At 34.9% G+C, this 18,527-nt stretch overlaps 1 protein-coding gene across 2 annotated transcripts; it reads left to right on the top strand.

Moving 5' to 3' along the window:
• Window positions 1-2,536: 2,536 nt before the first annotated feature.
• On the top strand, window positions 2,537-18,525 carry pkp1b (plakophilin 1b). 2 transcript variants are annotated; one of them, XM_081380159.1, is made up of 13 exons: window positions 2,537-2,802; window positions 4,355-4,452; window positions 6,426-6,838; window positions 6,909-7,050; window positions 7,953-8,157; window positions 9,023-9,191; window positions 10,587-10,704; window positions 11,806-11,982; window positions 12,197-12,367; window positions 12,927-13,080; window positions 13,739-13,934; window positions 14,793-14,877; window positions 17,791-18,525. In XM_081380159.1, exons 1-13 carry the CDS (start codon window positions 2,619-2,621, stop codon window positions 17,863-17,865), a joined length of 2,187 nt encoding a protein of 728 aa, XP_081236285.1. In that variant the 5' UTR covers window positions 2,537-2,618; the 3' UTR covers window positions 17,866-18,525. The 2 variants fall into 2 exon arrangements, with proteins under 2 accessions (XP_081236285.1, XP_081236284.1); XM_081380158.1 differs by having other exon boundaries at window positions 4,340-4,452.
• Window positions 18,526-18,527: the final 2 nt, after the last annotated feature.

The following is an 18,527-nucleotide window of genomic DNA, read 5'->3' as shown; positions in this document are numbered from 1 at the left end:
TATAATGCGCAAGTAATATAATTAATATCGTTGTTTTTGGTAATAATAGGAATATTATTAATAATAATTTTAATGTAAATTAATATGAAAAATTTTAAGTATTTAACAATTAAAATGCTAAAAAAGAAACATTAAATCATAAACTAAATTACTTTTCTTTTCAATAACTTGGATTTTGAAAAACATAGTTCTTGAAACTTCTGAAATCAAATGTATGTATGGGATTAGAACCACTGCTTTTGAATAATTTACCACTATGAATCACATATGACAGCTCATAATCACTTAAAATCACTAATTTAATATTCCTTTGTTTACTTTTTTAAATGGAGACCTGCTGAGCAGGTGTTTCTGTCCTTTATATGTAAAATGTTTTCAATCATCCACTTTTGAAGTCTGCTTTCATTGTGAATGTGAACAGTTATGTTCATGCATAGGCCATTTAGGGATACCAGAAACAACCTCATATCTCCAGCTATTTTACAGTTTCTGTAATAATGCACTGTAATAATGCTATCATTTAAATTGTTTTGTCAAACCACTCCATAACTGTCTCCATAAAGTTATTTTCCTTTTGTTTAACATGGAAGCGACCTCATTTATCTCTAATATAACTGTTTTGTTACACAAGTCTAACTTTTTATAGAATAAAAATGCATTTTTCAGCAAGCTGGTGATGTTTTATGTTTATTTTTATGTGATCTACTTGCCACAAGGGTGCAGTGTTGGTTAGAAGATTTGTAAGAATCTTTGGTGAGTTAAGAAAAAGTTTCATGGTAGCTATTATTATTATTACCCAAATACACAGTATACTTGAATTTACTGCATTTAGTAGATATTTGTGGTTCGTTTTGTTTGAAAATGAAGTTTGGCCTTTCTCAGAGTTTGCATCTATGAAAATGCTAAAATAGACACATTGCGCAACTTAAGGAATCACAGCAAAATTATTTTTTTAATTGGTGTTTAATATGGTTATTTATTCTCACTTAAGCACAAGAGAAAGTGAGCTCTCCTCATCTTTGTTGTTTAGGACAAACAGTCATTGTCTTTGCAGTTGACGCCTTGTTGATGAGACATTAGTGGAGCGAGACCTGCCCATACAGAGGACATCTTGTCATGGGTGTGTCAGACCTGCTGTCTGCACATGTGCTGTTACTAATCTGATGGCCTGACGAGTCTGCACACTTAGTCATGGAGGTTCTCAGCTTAAGCTCTCATGGCTGCAGTCTTTTCCTCATATAGGAAAGTAATATCTCAAATAAGTAGTTCGGAACAAAAACACATTTGTGCTATACTAGTGCAGCGTAAACGTGAAATGACATTTGAGACATTATTTGGTGTTGCTCAGATCTGCAATCCCTAAATCTTTCTGTTCTTTACATGTTAAACTTGATTGCCAACTTTTCCCTCATTAAATGTTGATATATTCAGCTATAAAGACCCATTTAGTGGATCTATATTTTTATTCAATAGTATATATTTAAGGTTTGTGATTGCACAGTAAAACATTCTAGGCACCTTCATTATGACCAAAAGCTGGTCTTTTAGACTATATGAACTGTCTGCGACAGATGGGTCAGGCTTCAGTAGCCTACAGAGAAAAATGTGAGAAATTATATCAACTTAATTTCTGGAATAGTATGGTAAGCTAATTGTAGATGCAACGTCCTTTTTATGGTCATATTTATTTCACAATAAATGCATATAAATCAATGTATTTCCCTTGATTTAGCCTGTGCAGCAAATATATGTAACGCAATATATGTATTGTTTACTACTTTATTAATCTCAGTCAATGTTATTTTCAACATTTACTGATCCATTATTAAAATGTCTAATTTGTTAACATTAGTGTACTGTGAACTAATAAACACAGCTGGATTTTTAGTAACTAACATTAACAAAGTTTAATAAATACTGTTACAAATGTATTGTTAATTATTAGTTAGTGTTAGTTAATATTAACTCATGTTAACAAATGAGACTTGTGTCAAAGTGTTACCAATTTGATTTTATTATTTTTATAGAAATAGTTTGGTCCTGGATGCTAAATACAATATTGTTGGTTACTGTATATTATTTAAAGCACCCAGTCGTTCTATTATTGTTTACAAAGGGACTAGATTTTCTAGCGGAAGTGTGTACTAATTTAAAAAGAAAATGCTTTAAATTGGAAATCGTCTCGTCCGATATTTTTATGTAGTATTTAAGTATAATTATGTAGTGTATTAAAGCATAAAACAAGTTGAAAAGCAATACAAAAAAAATCTGTTTTGTGAATAAAGACACCCCGCGCGCCGTGCCTTACAACGCCCTTTAGACAATGTTACATTAAAAATCAAACGCTTTTAAAGCACATCTATTATCCTTATTAAAAGTGACAGTTTATTCTATCATTAAAGGGCTTTCTTGGAATCATAATCAGTGAGAGGAGCAGAAAAGGTGTTGAATGGGGTTTTGGGCGTCATATGGGCGTGAATAAGGGCAGGTCCAGTTCAATCTCTCTGTGAGTCAAACCCTGAATCAAACACACACTCACACAGCAGCCAGACGGAGCAGATAGTTGGACCTTTACGAATTGGACCTCACCTGTCTCTGGAGGAGAGGCAAAAGCCAAAATGATGCCCGAACCTTTAAAATCGGCTCTTTCGATTGGAGATGTGGAGGACACGTCGCTCGCGCTCCCGTCCGACCGCGAGCTGAGATCCGCGCAACAGAGAGTCCTGGACCAGGTGCACACTATCAAGAGGAGCAAGTCCAAATACAGCAGCAAGAGTGTGTCCGGCCTCGGCTCACCCACCAGTGAGTACATTTCTGCACTACATATCTAATGCCAGACGGATTTTATTCGGAGTCAGACTTTTTTAAAATGTAAATATTTAGTGTAAATTGATAGTTTGGTTATTTAGTCCATGTAGCCTACTAAACGTCCATGGTTTTAACATAGATCAGAACAAAGACACATTTTGGTTGCACTTTATTTTTTCAGTCTTGTTCCCCAATGCAAATATTTTGTATTACAATAATAACTGGATAATAACTAGGTAGCCTATAGGCTATACACTACTGTCTATGGCTATACCCTGAACATAACCTTAAAGAGATAGTTCACCCAAAAATGATAATTCTGTCATCATTTACTCACCTGTTTGAGTTTCTTTCTTCTGTTGAACTCAAAAGAAGATATTTTGAAGAATTCTTGTAAATCAAACAGTTGACGAAAAAAATACTGAAAAAATATTGAACTATCAATTTAACCCATGTAGTTTCCTTATATTATTCAGTACTTTCTTAGGTAAGTGCACTGTATGTACACATAAGTGCATGTACTGTAAAATAAAGTGCAACCCACATTGTATTCTACCTCCAGGCCTATTAGTGCAGTGTAAAAGTGAAATGATTCTTGAGACATTATTTGGAGTTGCTCAGATCTGCAATCCTAAACCTTTCTGTTCTTTACATGTTCAACTTGATTGGAAACATTTCCCTCAGTAAATGTTTATACTGTATCTATAAAGACCCATTTATACCGTATGTGGATTTATATATGTATTTTATAGTGTATATCTGAGGTCTTTGCTCAATAAGACATTCAAGGCACCTTCCTTGGGGCAAAAAGGTTTTTATTACCATAGTTTTTTCTGTCACATTTTTGTCTGATATTTTATGGCACTTTTTATCAGAACGGTCACAAAAAAGTGACATGGTTGCGGCATGGTATATTCTTAGAGGAAAGGATTTGTTTGTTTTAGATGGTGTACCATAGTAATGTTTCCATTACCAAAACTTTGAAAGTAATATTTGTCGGCGGGTTTTCAAGACAGGCAATGTAAAATATCCCCTATTTTAGTGTTTTCTAAAGCTGTTTTCCCACCATAAATAGCCTCTAGGTGAACAGCTCCTCAGAATTTGTTTACGGGTAGTAAATTTGCATACCGGACTTTAAAATCTGGTCTCTTGATTTTCGTCCCTGGCCTGGAGAACATTACGCAAACTAAATCAAATTGTCTGTTAAATTTCTATTAGAAACTCTATATATCTATTTATATGTTCTATAGACAATCCAGTACAACTGAAAATGTGCATGATTTTCTTTCTTCTTTTTTTAAAAATCACTTTAATTGTATAATCCAATTTGTTTCATTCATTAAATAAGTTCTTGAAAAGAAATTAATTTAGAAACAATGAAGACAGTGATCACTCATGTTCAACGCTCTGTAAAACATGTACCTTACTATAATACATTAGTTATAGGTTAATACTGAAAATATTCAAAACGTCTCTCAATGCATGTTTTATTTTTGAGAAGAATTATGGCACCTTGTTAACCTAAAAACAGTTTCTTCATTCGCAGGCCCTGAAAGTGACAGTGTGTTTCACGACTTCAAGTTTTCTCCCGGCTCTCCTCTCAGCGGAGCCTCGTTCATCAGAGGAGGAACCATGACGAATGGGGTAAAATCATCTCGAGTATTGATCAATCATTTCATTGTTCTGGACGCATTCTTCATACACGTGTTCGCTTACATATCTTCGTATTTTATTAATGCACTTCTAATTTTCCCACAGTTGGGTGTGTAAAACACATTTCATTAATCACCAGGTTGAACGCTTCTCTTTGAGTCATCTATTCAAGATGACAATAGATACTTGTGGAATGCCAAACAGTCTTTAGCTTGTAACTAATAACTTGGTTACGCATATGTTTTCCTGCTATTTTTTTTTTTACAAAATAACAAGACTTGAGAACGGAAAAAACAATCCATCAATGTGTCTGAGTCCAATACATTCATTGTCTACTTGCATTAAAAACTTTAGATCTGCTACTGACACTACCCTAGTTCACTTTTTTTCTAGTTAGAGTTATGCCAGAAAGAAAAAAAAAAAAAAAACGGGAAAAAGCTAAATGAAACCACTTCCCTTTTCTGACTCATCCCAGTGTTGTGTTTCCAAACAGCCTGGTTTCTGAGTATTCTGCCAACTTTTCTTTACATTTTGGGTGTATCCACAGGAATCTTAATTCTGTCAGTGTTTTAAATATCTTGTTTGACTTGGAGCGTGTAATCCAGCCGTGTTGTGTCGCCTCATTTTTTATGTTGTTTTTACTTGCATAAAACCCTCTTTTGAAAAGTCGTCAAAAGTCGTCTGTCGTCACCTTTATTTCTATAGCGCTTTATACAATACAAATTGTTTACTGTAATGAGTAGGAAAGTAATGATCACTGATGCAAACAGAGTTCAGTTCTGCTGTAAAGAAGCTCTAAAAACACATTAGTGTCATTGTTCAGCTGAAGTCACTTCAGTGTTGACTCGGTTTCATTAGCCGTTTAAATTTCAGCATCAATTATGAAATGAGTTCAATCCAGTTCTGGAGAAATCAGCGATGTCATCATCTAGCTCAGTTCAGTTCTCATCTGATACTGTCAGTGCAGTCAAATCAATAATGTTGCTGAATATTATGTGAACTGTAAGCAAGCCAAAGGTGACGGCGGGAAAAGATGTAAAACAGTGTTGAGGTTTGAATTATAAACGAACATACATACTCCTATACAAATGAATCAGTTGTTTTCTCATAAAACGGCACACTGTTGCCTCATAGACGTAGAACTACTTTGACTGCATTTTAATCCATGGATGTGCCCATAGTAACACTTCCAGCCAACACTCCTGTTCAGACACAACTGTGCACGGATTCATTTAAAGGGATAGGTCACTCAAAAATGAACATTCTGTCATCATTTACTCACTCTGAACCAAACCTGAATGAATTTCTTTCTCCTGCTGAACACAAAAGAAGATACTTTGAATAATGCTGTAACCAAACAGTTGATGGGCCCTGTTCATTTCCATTGTATTTTTTTCATACTATGGACGTTCTTCAAAATATCGTATTTTATGTTCAGCAGAAGAGAGAAACTCATGCAGGTTCAGAACAACTTGAGAGTCAGTAAATGATGACAGAATTTTCATTTCTGAGTGAACTAGTCCTTTAAAATGTTGATTTCAGAATCGTTTTTAGTGTATACTTATAAAATTAGTACTATTTAGCATGCAGTCTGATCACATTAGTTAAATGCTCTATTTTGCATTAATCACAAATTAAAATGTGCATTTTTGCATGTAATTTCTTTGCATTCATTATTTGTTTGCGTTTAAATGTTTAATTATAAATAATATCAGAATTGACTTTAAAACGTATAGTAAAGTATGCTTGTACAGTTTGATAGCACTAGTTAAAATGCTCTATTTTGCATTTAATTAAATATTAAAATGTATTTTTTTGCATGTAATTTTTTTTGTGTGTGCATTATTTATTTTTGTATTTAATTTGTTTTTGTTCTTGCATTTAAATGCTTAATGAGAAATGATGATACCGCCTTGACAATGTGAGTGAAGAACTGACTTTAAAACCTTTGTTCCCATGTCCAGAATATGCAAAAGGCGAACTTTGTGCGCAAGTCCACCAACTCCCGCAGTTTCAGCGGTCAACGGGTGACCAGTAACGGCAGCAGGATAGATCGGCCCTTGTTCTCCCCTACTGGCACCCTCCCGGTCCAGTCGCAGGCCAATAACCAGCTGTCCAGCCGTAAAGCCACTCGCAGCGCCCCGGACCTGGGCTTCCTACCCGTGACGAACGGTGTAGGAGGAGGAACTACTCAGCGCAGTCAAACCGCCAGAAAGACCTTCTGGGTGGAGAAGAGTGCCGGCACTGTCGGCAGAGTGACCAACAGCAATCAGATCGGCTCCTTTCAGGGCGTCAGCAGACGCCCGTCCTCCATGCAGTCCAACGGAGAGTCCAGGACCTCTGTGATCAGGAGTGGACAAGCCAAGGATATCTCTGGGTGAGTTTTGTAGTGTTTTGGTTATGATGTGGTGATTTATGACTGGTCTCACACTCACATACGTCGGCAGGATGAACGCAGAGAAGCTTCTGGCCGACTTGACGATGCGAGAGGCGGTTGACTATCTGTTCAGCCCGGATGAGAACTACCAGCAGTGTGGAGCCGCTTACATCCAGCACAGCACCTTCACCGACGACAAGGCCAAGAAAGAGGTCTCCACCACAAACCACCATGCTTTTACCATGCTTTTTTAATGTATACAATAGAAATAATATGTTTTTAGGACAATTAACATGGTATTACCTTTAAATATGTTAGAGTACCTTGAATTAAATACCATACTGAATGACATCACGCTTTCATAGTATATTTTTCATGATAATACCTAATACTATGACAAAAAAGTGCCATGCTATTATTATAAACACCAAAAAGTACCAAAGAATTACCATGTTTTTTAGACATGCACCATATAAATGTGTTTTTTGGACATTTACCATGGTATTAACATGGTATTACTTTACATATATTACAGTACCATCTACCATGGCAGTACTATAGTATTTTAATTATATACCATAGTACTGAATGGATAAATTACCAAAGTACCTTCTGATAGCATAATGGTAGTACAATGTTAATACCGTAGTATTTAATTTTATACATATTTGTACTGACTGAATGTACCATCGTATTACTGTCTGATGGTATTACCATATTTTTATGATAATACCATGGTAAACTTCTTTGTAAGTGTAGTACATCATGTTGTGTGGACAGGTACCATGGTATTCTTTGAAATACTATAGAGCATACATTGTTTTACATCAAAGTGTAATATCACCATAGTTTATACTGTAATTAGTGTTATTTTAATATTATTTATATACTATTTTAGTGTTTATTAATATTTTGAATTAGCTTTTATTTTCATTATTTAGTTTGTTTTAGTTTAAATAATTATATTTTATTTTATTTCAGCTTTATTTGAAGGACCGAAAGTTTAGGCTCAGCTTGAGTTACTTGTGTGACAACCCTGCATCTGATACCATCACTGTACTATGGTATCACCATAGTTTGGTTTGGTCTGACGGTCTGGTTTATGGTGTCACAGGTGCTGGCCCTGAAGGGCATTCCTCCGCTGGTCAACCTGTTGGGCAGCTCCAGTCCTCAGATCCAGGAGACGGTGGCCGCTGCCCTGCGAAACGTGGTCTTCAAGAACCAGCCCAATAAAGAAGAAGTGCATCGCTGTGGAGGAATCACACAGGCCGTGCAGATGCTCAGCGATACCAACTCTGAGACGCAGAAACACCTGACAGGTGACTCAGCGTGCCTGTTGGCGTCATGTTCATGTCACACACACACACACACACGTTTGTTTCACTATATTAGTGAGGACCAGTAAAAAGGTGATCATAATATTTCACTAGGTAAGTGAGGACGTTTTTTGGCCCTCAAATGTACAGCCAAAGCTGTACACACACGCACTCAAGCACACACACGCACTCTCACACACACACTGAATATGTCAACATAGCCATTTAAAGCACTTGACAGAATAGTAGACAAGATTATGTTTGCTCTCTACTTAAAATATTCAAATGATTATAGTTGTAATTTTTATTTCATTTTGTATCATAGGGTTTTAATTGTGCATAAGTAGTTTATATTCAGCTTTTGTTTGCAAAACTAATTTAATGTCATCCCGCTGAAAATTCAGCTTTCACATCACAGGAATAAATTACATTTTAAAATATATTACCATAGAAAACTTAAAATATATTACCATTTTTTGATCAAATAAATACAGCCTTGGTGAGCATAATAGACTTCTTTCGAAAACATGAAACAATCTCAGTTAATTCATAAATATAGGATTGTTTGTTGTCAATTAACGTTTGTTCAGAAGACTAATGCTAACTTTTATGATCTGAAAAGCTAAAAATGCATTAGTAAATGCAGAAATGAACTAGATCACCTACACTAAAGCCTAGATTACTAGTACAGTCTTTTTTAATTATTTGCTTTTATTGTTATTTTTTGTTTCTTAAGCATCTGCTGTGATTATGTTATGATTCTTTTATTATTATATAAAGCACTTTGAATTGCCATTGTATGAAATGTGCTGTATAAATAAGACTGGATTGTGTTCTTCTCAAACTGATCTCTGTGTTTGTTGTCCAGGTCTCCTGTGGAACCTCTCGTCCGCTGATAACCTGAAGCCGGATCTGCTCCGCACGGCTCTGCCCGTGCTCGCTGAGAAGGTCATCGAGCCGTTTTCAGCCAGCACGGACGACAATGCCAACACAAGCCTGGCACCGGAGGTCTTCTACAATGCCACGGGATGCCTACGGTAACGTCACACGCACTGGATTGTGTTCTGACTGCTGTATTTGCTGTAAACAAGGGAAACGTCAGCACCGGCTCCACTCCTAATACTACTATTGTTGTTAGAGCCAGTACCTGACGCTCCTTATTACTCAGGTTATATTCTCACCAGTAAGCTGTTCAAATATTCCATCTGGGTTTACATTAGCCTTGGCACACCCACAGGCGATCTACTGTTTGAACAAAACTGTAAATCAATTTCTGGATTTGGCAAGCTCTGAACTGACCACCTGGCTTTATTGAACTTTTGACTGCACGTCTTTTTTTTTTGATGATCATGAGCGGAAACATTAAAACTACGAGCGCTTTTGAGGATGATCGTTTGTCCTGTTGCTGGTATTAAGGCGAGACACTACAGGAGAAAGCTTTGTTTTTTCATGCATTTTCATTTTGCTTCCATAACATGTCTACTTTCAGAATAGTGGAAAGAAAACATCATAGTTTAATTCACTTTATCTACACTTAACCGTCTGTAGATTTCAATTACACTACATCTATTTAATGTTTCTTCAGTATCACTTGCATACTCCAAACTTTACTGTTTTATTCCTATTTATATTCTGAAGGTTTTTACTGAGAGGTTTGTTCATATATCATCTGCCTGATTTATATGACATTTTATTACTAAAAACATGGTAAAAATGGATTTTTTTCTGGCTGTTGACAGCATTGTTTGATTTATGGAGTGATAGAAAGAGATCCAAAAACCTTTGATACAGCATGTCAACAAAATGAAACTTAACTTCATCCAATGTTCAGCTTTCTCTTCTGAAAAAAATGTATGCAAATGAGCGCATATTTAATTAGATAATGACTCCTTTGAATATTTAAGCATATGTAATAAAAAAAATTGTCTTAATGTAGTATGCTGAGATCTATTAGTTCAAGTATTTACTATTCACCTGTGGTAATTCTCATTTTTGAATTGTTTTGTTCAAGGCACTAACTAAACTAGATATTCACAAGCAAATACTCTGCGTTTTCTCGCTAAAACTTTTGTCTTTTGGTGACTTTAGGCCATTAGAAATTCTGTATAGCCACTGTATAACCTTAAACAGCACATGAACCAAAACAGACTGCTATTGGTCACTTCGCATTAAGTCCCCTTCTGTGTGAGTGGTCGGTTCTGTGGATCAGCTGCGCAATATAATATTGACACACCGAATGTTTGCATTGCAGTGTGAGTGGGCCATAAAAGTGGCAGGGAAGTTATTGGACGTGTAGCTACAATTTGTATTGGCTCGGATGATCAAAAATAGCGTATAAACATTTTAATTCAGTTCCGTCCCAAGTTTGTTTGTTGCTTTTGTGAAGTCCAGTGCTAAAAACACAATGTGACTGTTTCTCTGTTTGTCGACAGCAACCTAAGCTCCTCCAAACTGGCAAACCGACAAGCCATGCGCAACTGCAAAGGTCTTATCGACTCGCTCATGCGCTACACGGAGAACTGCGTTAATGCAGGGATGCCAGATAACCAGGTAAATCTTTATTGATTTCTATGAGCTACTGAACGGAAACAGGACATGGAAAACCTGGAAATATCAGGGAATTGTGTTTTACAGGCTTGCAAAGTCATGGACGTCACAAGCCTGATTTGTGAGCAAATTGATCAATTAATTGCTCAAACTTCAGCTTTCTAGTGTGAATTATTCATTTAGAGTCAGTCTGAATCAAAATATCTTGTGCAACTTGTGATTAAAATAGGAAAAGTCATTGGGATCGGTTTTCTCTGTAATGGTGCAGCAAAGAGTTTTAAGATGACATGAGATGTCAAGTTGTTTTCATAGTCTGGGTGGAGATTGTTGGTGTGGCATTGATGGGTTTTTTATTTTATTTTTTAAACTTTATTATGTTGTGGTGCCGAAACGTTAAAACTCCCTGAGGGAAAGCATGTCCAAACACAAGGCATGTCCAACAGCCAAACTCTATTGTTGGGGCTTTAAAAAAAAACTCTTCATTACTCACACTTCATTGACAACCAGATTTGATCAGAACCTCGCAAGCATGTTTCAACATCTGCTTTCTGTTTGTTGTCAATTTGCAAAAGCATACATTGTCAAGTTCACTTCATTCTCTTCCAGCTGAACAAGTCTGCATATACTTAAAAATCTGGATGCACATTTAATGCTTATGCAATGGCATGTCAGCTACGTAGAATTGAATATATATTTATGTAAATATCTATTTATTTATATAAATAGTTATTTATTTATGAATACATTTAGCATAAATGTAAATTATATTATTAGCATTACAATGAGTTAAACATTAAATTCAATCACAGTATTTGGCAGGTTCCTGTTAGATTTAATGTGTTTATTTGAGCTGTTCACCTAACCCTGCAAAAAATTCACTTAAAACAAGGCCATAAAAATTTCATGCATGACAATTATACAATAAAATTGTTAAGAAAAAACAAGAAAAATAGGTTATGGATTATAAGTGTCACATGGATTGAGTGTATAGTATACAAATGAAAGCGTGTCACACTGCAGTAGTGAACCATCCCTTTATTTGTTTTTAATTATGAAAATGATGCTATAATAATATTCTTTATTGTGTTCTTGTGTTGCACCCAGTCTTTGGAGAACTGCGTGTGTATTCTGCACAACCTGACCTACCAGCTGGAGACCGAGATGCCGTCTCTCTTCACTAAAATAAACGCGCTGGCTAGCTACGCTCGCAATCGCTCCAGTCCTTCAGACGCGGGTCCGATCGGCTGCTTCAGCTCCCAGAGCCAGAAACTGCAGCAGGAGGTTTGTACCTTCACACCACGCTTACTTATGACCATGGTACTGTCATACATAGGCTACAACAGTACAGTTTGATCGCCATCTTAATAGACCATGTGTTTCAGTGAAACTCTAAGGTACTTCAGAGAATATCATGAGACTGCTATGGTAAATGTGCATTAGTATGGCATTAAGGATGTTAGTTTTTATAAAGTGGCTTTGTGTTGTTGTGTTGCAGAGCGTCTTTGACTATCCTGTGATGGAGGACAACAATCCTAAAGGCACCAGCTGGCTCTTCCACTCTAAAGCCCTGCAGATGTACCTCAATCTGTTGAGCACCAGTGAAAGAGACGCCACTCTCGAGGCCAGCTGTGGAGCGCTGCAGAACCTCACGGCCAATGAGAGCATAGTAAGACTATGACCAGTCTGTCTGGTTCAGTGTGCACATGTTCGTCGATTGGATTCAGAGAAATTTTATTGTATTTTATGTATTTAAATAGTAATGTTTTAGATATTAATCCTTTTATTATTATTATTATTATTATTTTATGCACCTGTTCATGTTGGACTCAAATAAAATCAAGTATTTAGTTTTTTTGTATTGTGATATATTTTAAAAAAAATTATGTTATGCATAGTTTTAATTTAATTTAATTTAATTTAATTTAAAAAATCAAGGATTATGACAATTATTATGATTAAATTATGTTTTTATATTAAACATAATTAAATTACATTTAATTTTATTTTTTGCATGTTGCTAAATAATTTTATTGTGTTATATTTAAAATAAAAATTGTATTTTTATTACTGATTTATTTAATAATTTAATTTAATTAAAAAGATTTTGCATGCTGCTGTCCATGGGTTGGACTCAAATAAAATCAAGCATTTTATTTTATTGTATTATGATCATTATTATTTTTTTATGTAGAATAAATCAGTTTTCCCCATGTGTTATTTTACAGGTATCAAACGTGTTGAGTCACACAATCGTTCAGAAGCTTAACGGTCTGAAGTACATCAGTCCATTGTTGCAGTCGTCCAATCCCGCGCTGCAGAAAAGCGCAATCGCTCTCCTCGGGAATCTGTCCAGATCTACACGTACAAACAAAACCATGGGTGAGTTAATTCGTCATTCATATAAGACAGCTTAACATTGTGATGCTATTGTTGCATCATGGTTGTAAGTCTGTGAGAATCTATGTTTTTGGTTAGTTGTTTTTGCATCCCTTCTGATTGCATTGGATTAATGTTACAATTTTTTTTATGTTTTTGTCAAATTAACTGTTTTTGTTGCACGCCCTGTATGCTTCTAGTAATTAGTAAAGTAACAAATACTGAGGTTAGATATTCTTATAACTTAAAGTACTGTTTGTTTTTTGGTGACGTCAATATCTTGCATAAGGGTTTCCATGAGATTCATGAGATTGTGATTGTGCAAATTCAATAAAAATATGTATTTTATATATTTACATTAACCAAAACTTAAAACACTTACTTTATCTTATTAAAATTATTAAATTAGTCCTTTGAACTATTTGTGATACCAAAATATTAAGATATAGCATGTATATTTCTAAAAGTCTTTTGCTTTGAACTGACTCATTTTGATCACAAGTGCTGTATGTTTTTGTCTCCGTTTATAGTGTGCAAGTCATTGTTCTGTGCGGTAAATGTTTGATGTTCTGTAGTCCGGGATTGTTTTTGACCGATTGCGGTCAGCATGATGTTTCTGATGTTTTGCGGTTGTTCTGATGAATGTTTTTTGTTGGTCCAGCCCGTCAGACTCTACCGCAGCTGGTCGGGTTCCTGAACTCAGGGCTCACTCAGAGCGATTCGTCTCCCGAATACGACAGCACCATGGCCACCGCTCTTCACAGCACACACTCCCTGATGAAGGCCGATCCCGACATCGGCAAGAGTCTGCTGAACAACGGCTTGATCAACTCCCTCAACAACATGAGTCTCAATCTGTGAGTGCACACTCCGGTCTGTTCACTTCTGTTAGTACACAAAGTCTTGATGAATGAATTAGAATTCATTTATCAAACATATGGGCCAAAAGTGTGTGTGTATATTTATATAGATACATACAGATATACATTAAGAAAGCAAAAAAAATAACATATGGGCCAAAAGTGTATATATATATATATATATATATATATATATATATATATATATATATATATATATATATATACTGTATATATATATATATATATATATATATATATATATATATATATATATATATACGAAGCCTTCAGATGCAAAAGCCTCTAAGTGCCATCTGAAATTTTCTTCTAGAATGATCATTTTTATCAAGCTTGTATGTTTATGTTCAGTTATTTCACTTTAATGGCAATGAAAATTACCTATTAATTGTCATTAAAGTGAAAGTACTGAACTTAAATATACATATGCTTGATAAATATGCTTGATAAAAATGCTAATTTTAAAAGAAAATTTCTTTTTTTCTTTTAAAATTAAAATGAGAGGCTTTTGCATCTGAACTCTTCATATTTATATATACATACAGATATACATTAAGAAAGCACAAAAAAAAACCATATGGGCCAAAAGTGTGTATATATATATATATATATATATATATATATATATATATATACACACTTTTTTTCAATGTATTTTTGTAGCACTTTTTTTTTATTCATATTGTTCCAAAATAGCTGCAGAAAATAGAATAAATAAAGGGGAAAAAAATAAGTCAAAAAGAAATTATAAGAATTTATAATGACATTTTTAATATTTTGATATATATTTCTATGTATTTTTTCTAATATTTCTGATTTATTGTAATACATCAGGGGTCTGCCGAAGTCCAGCACTGCGGCAGGAGTTCTTCTTCACAGTCTGTGGTCGGAAAAGAACTTTCAGAGTGTTCTTAAAAAGGTAAGACTGCAAACATAAGCCATATTTGCCAAAATATCTGCTAGTAAATATTTGCTAAAACAAATAAAAGAACTTAGAATCAAAAATGGTTCTTTACAGCTGAGAACCTTTATCAAGGTTTCTTGAGCTGCTATATTGTTCTTTGGAGATGTAAACAGTTCTTGAAGCTTCATAAGAGATCCTTCAGATCAGTGTTTTAGTTTGAATCATTAAATCATCTGATCATATATGTTTTTAAAGAATTATAGATCTTAAAAAGGTTCTCCAATTATGGAAGCTTGTTTCCGCCACAAAATAAAAAAAAAAAATAAGATAATTGCGACTTTTTATCTCACAATTGCGAGTTTACATCTCACAATTCTGACTTTATTTCTCAGAATTGCGAGATATAAAGTCAGAATTGCGTGTTTTAAAGTCGCAATTACGTGTTATAAAGTCAGAATTCTGAGATTTAAAGTCAGAATTCTGAGATATAAAGTCAGAATTGCGAGATATAAAGTCAGAATTGCGTGAAATAAAGTCACAATTGCGTGTTATAAAGTCAGAATTCTGACTTTTTTTCTCGCAATTGCGACTTTATATCACGCAATTCTGACTTTATATCTCAGAATTCTGACTTTATATCTCAGAATTCTGACTTTATATCATGCAATTGGGAGATATAAAGTCAGAATTGCATGATATAAAGTCGCAATTGCGTGTTATAAAGTCAGAATTGTGAGATATAAACTATTCTGAGGTAAAAAAAAAAAAAAGTCCGTCTTTTTTTCCCCTTAGAATTGGACTTTATATCTCACAATTCTGAGAAAAGATGTCAGAATTGCGAGATATAAACTTGCAATTATGTGTTATAAAGTCAGAATTGCGTGATATAAAGTCAGAATTCTGAGATATAAAGTCAGAATTGCGTGATATAAAGTCAGAATTGCGTGATCTAAAGTCAGAATTGCGTGATATAAAGTCGCAATTGCGAGAAAAAAAGTCAGAATTCTGACTTTATAAGACGCAATTGCGACTTTATATCTCGCAATTCTGACTTTATATCTCAGAATTCTGACTTTATTTCACGCAATTCTGACTTTATATCTCGCAATTCTGAGAAATAAAGTCAGAATTGCGAGATGTAAACTCGCAATTGTGAGATAAAAAGTCGCAATTATCTTTTAATTTTTTTATTTTGTGGCGGAAACAAGCTTCCATATCCAATGGCATCAGGCTGTAATACCTTTATTTTTAGGCGTGCTTATATAAGAAAAGTAATGTTACATTTTGTCAATGTGAGTCAATGTAATTATCAAAGCGCATGGAATCAGATGTCTCATTCCCGAGGCTGTTGTGGGATATTATGCGTCAGTGTGTAGTTCAGTGTCTGTGTCGGGGCGGGTGAGGATTACTGGATGGGTGTGGTACGGGGAACTAGACGTGAGGTGTGAGAGAATGCTTACGGGTGGAAACCAACCACACCTCACTACACCGACCGTGCAGTCGGATAAGATCGGCTTTGTTTGTGTGGGTGTGTGTGAGTGAGAGTGTGTGTGTGTGTGTGTGTTAGATGAGTATGTGTACAGATGACCAGAAAAATATGTCATGCTAGCTGTAAAGTCTGTCTTTATGTAAGCGTATATAGGTAAATACTGGTGTTAGGTCATGTTTACTTGTGTTTAAAGGGGCTATATGTAAGAATTTGCATGTATTAATCTTTTTTTTTTTTTTTTTTTTTTTGCCAATGTGTGAACAGCCTGTAACAAAACTTAAAAACCAAGACCTTTTCTATGAAAACCTGTAGACTACTTTTTAAGTGAAGGAGTCGGGACGTTTTTGCCAGGAAAATCAAAAGCATGTGACGGTTACGCTTCGGAGAGCCTCTCTTCTGTTCATTGACACGTGAAATGCTTGTCAAGTCAAGTCAAGTCAACTTTATTTATATAGTGCTTTTCACAATACAGATTGTATCAAAGCAGCTTCACAGTATTAAATAAAATAGTACATCAGTGTTTGTTTCTAGTGTAAAACGTCCACGTTTGGTAATGCTGATCAATAGTATTGTTGATTGATTAATTAAATTAAGTATCCCCAACTGAGCAAGCCAAAGGCAACAGTGGCAAGGAACCGAAAAACTCCATCAGGTGACCTAATGGAGAAAAAAAAACCTTGGGAGAACCCGGGCTCAGTCGGGGGCCAGTTCTCCTCTGGCGTTTATGAACTAGAGACCGGATTTAACTGTAAGATTAAAAATATTATATGAATGCCTGGCTGAAGAGATGCGTCTTTAATCTAGTTTTAAACTGGGAGAGCGAGTCTGAGCAACGAACAGTATCAGGAAGGCTATTCCAGAGTTTTGGTGCTAAATGTGAAAATGATCTCCCTCCTTTGGTTGATCTGGATATCCTAGGTATGGCTTGTATGATGTTCATGATAATGCAGAAAGAGCCATTCTGTACTGTAATGTCAATGTGTCATGCAAAGAAAAGGGATTATCGTCTACTATAGTGTAACACAGCCATATCTATATAGTCTAGTCTAGAGTCTCAAATATACTTTATCAATCAATCAATCAATCAACATTTATTTGTTGATTTTAAAACACATTTGACTGATAAAGCACATTTTAACAGTGTCCGTTGACATGATGGTGTGAATTGGAGAGTTTCTGCTAACATATCCACATCGCTATGATCAGATGCTTTCTGAACTGCTGTTTTCTTATTTTTGTTTTGTGTTTATTTGTTATTGAGAGGAAAGCGCACTTGCGCAAACACGAGCGGTTGCTGGCTGCAGTTCACCTAACGGCCACTGGTGTCTCTAATAACATGATCTGAATTCTACATATAGCCCCTTTAATATTGATTTGTGTTAATGTTTAGTAATATTCACAGTAAAATAGCTAACCTGGCTTGTGTGTTTATCTTGCAGCAAGGCATGAATAAGAAGTCCTTTGTGAATGACATAACATCGGCAGCTTTCAAATCTCTCCAGGTGGTTGACTGAGGCACTTTACAGACAAACTGCATTTTAATTGCATTGCATTTTAATGTCGTTTAAGAACCCGAAATGTCTTATGTAGTTTTTGGTTAATTGAATGAATTATGTTGTTTATTCTGTCATGGCGTAAGTAAATACATATTTTCATTTAAGTATTGCAGAAGAAATGGTAAGAATTAGCTTTAATTTCTTTTGGGGCAGTAGATGTTTTTTGTTAAGAACAATGCATGACAAATGCAATGACTAAAACTATAAGTTTTGTCTTCATTTTGACACATTGTTTTCATGTCTGTATTATTTTCGTTCAGTTAGGTAGTTGTTATATTGTTAAATATTCCATTGTTTTGTCTTTAATATGTTCTAAAATGCAAGTGATTTTGAAAGACATTTTATCAGAGTGTTACAGGTTGTGCAAGTTCAAGATATCATGTCATATAATTATATTATATTTTATACATCAAGTTATACAATATATATATATATATATATATATATATATATATATATATCTGCCAATATAAATATATATCAGGGCGTCTCTTTGGCTCATTTTGACGTCTGTTCATCATTACAGATATTGTGGTTGTTCTCTTAAGGGTGTGGATACATTTGTCATGTTTTTCAGTTCACATTGACTTCAAAATTTCAATAAAGTTTTCAACAGGACC

This window comes from Scardinius erythrophthalmus (genome assembly GCF_964197995.2).
Source record: "Scardinius erythrophthalmus genome assembly, chromosome: 12".
NCBI lineage: Eukaryota > Metazoa > Chordata > Actinopteri > Cypriniformes > Leuciscidae > Scardinius > Scardinius erythrophthalmus.
The sequence above is the reverse complement of the archived record's forward strand: the minus strand, read 5'-3'. Positions and strand labels throughout refer to the sequence as shown.

Excerpts from the sequence above, each read along its gene's own strand:
- pkp1b (XM_081380158.1), top strand. The coding sequence starts at position 2,619 with ATGATGCCCGAACCTTTAAAATCGGCTCTTTCGATTGGAGATGTGGAG. Across the intron at positions 8,158-9,022 it reads GACGCAGAAACACCTGACAG|GTCTCCTGTGGAACCTCTCG; the intron begins GTGACTCAGCGT and ends TTTGTTGTCCAG. Across the intron at positions 11,983-12,196 it reads GCCAGAAACTGCAGCAGGAG|AGCGTCTTTGACTATCCTGT; the intron begins GTTTGTACCTTC and ends GTTGTGTTGCAG.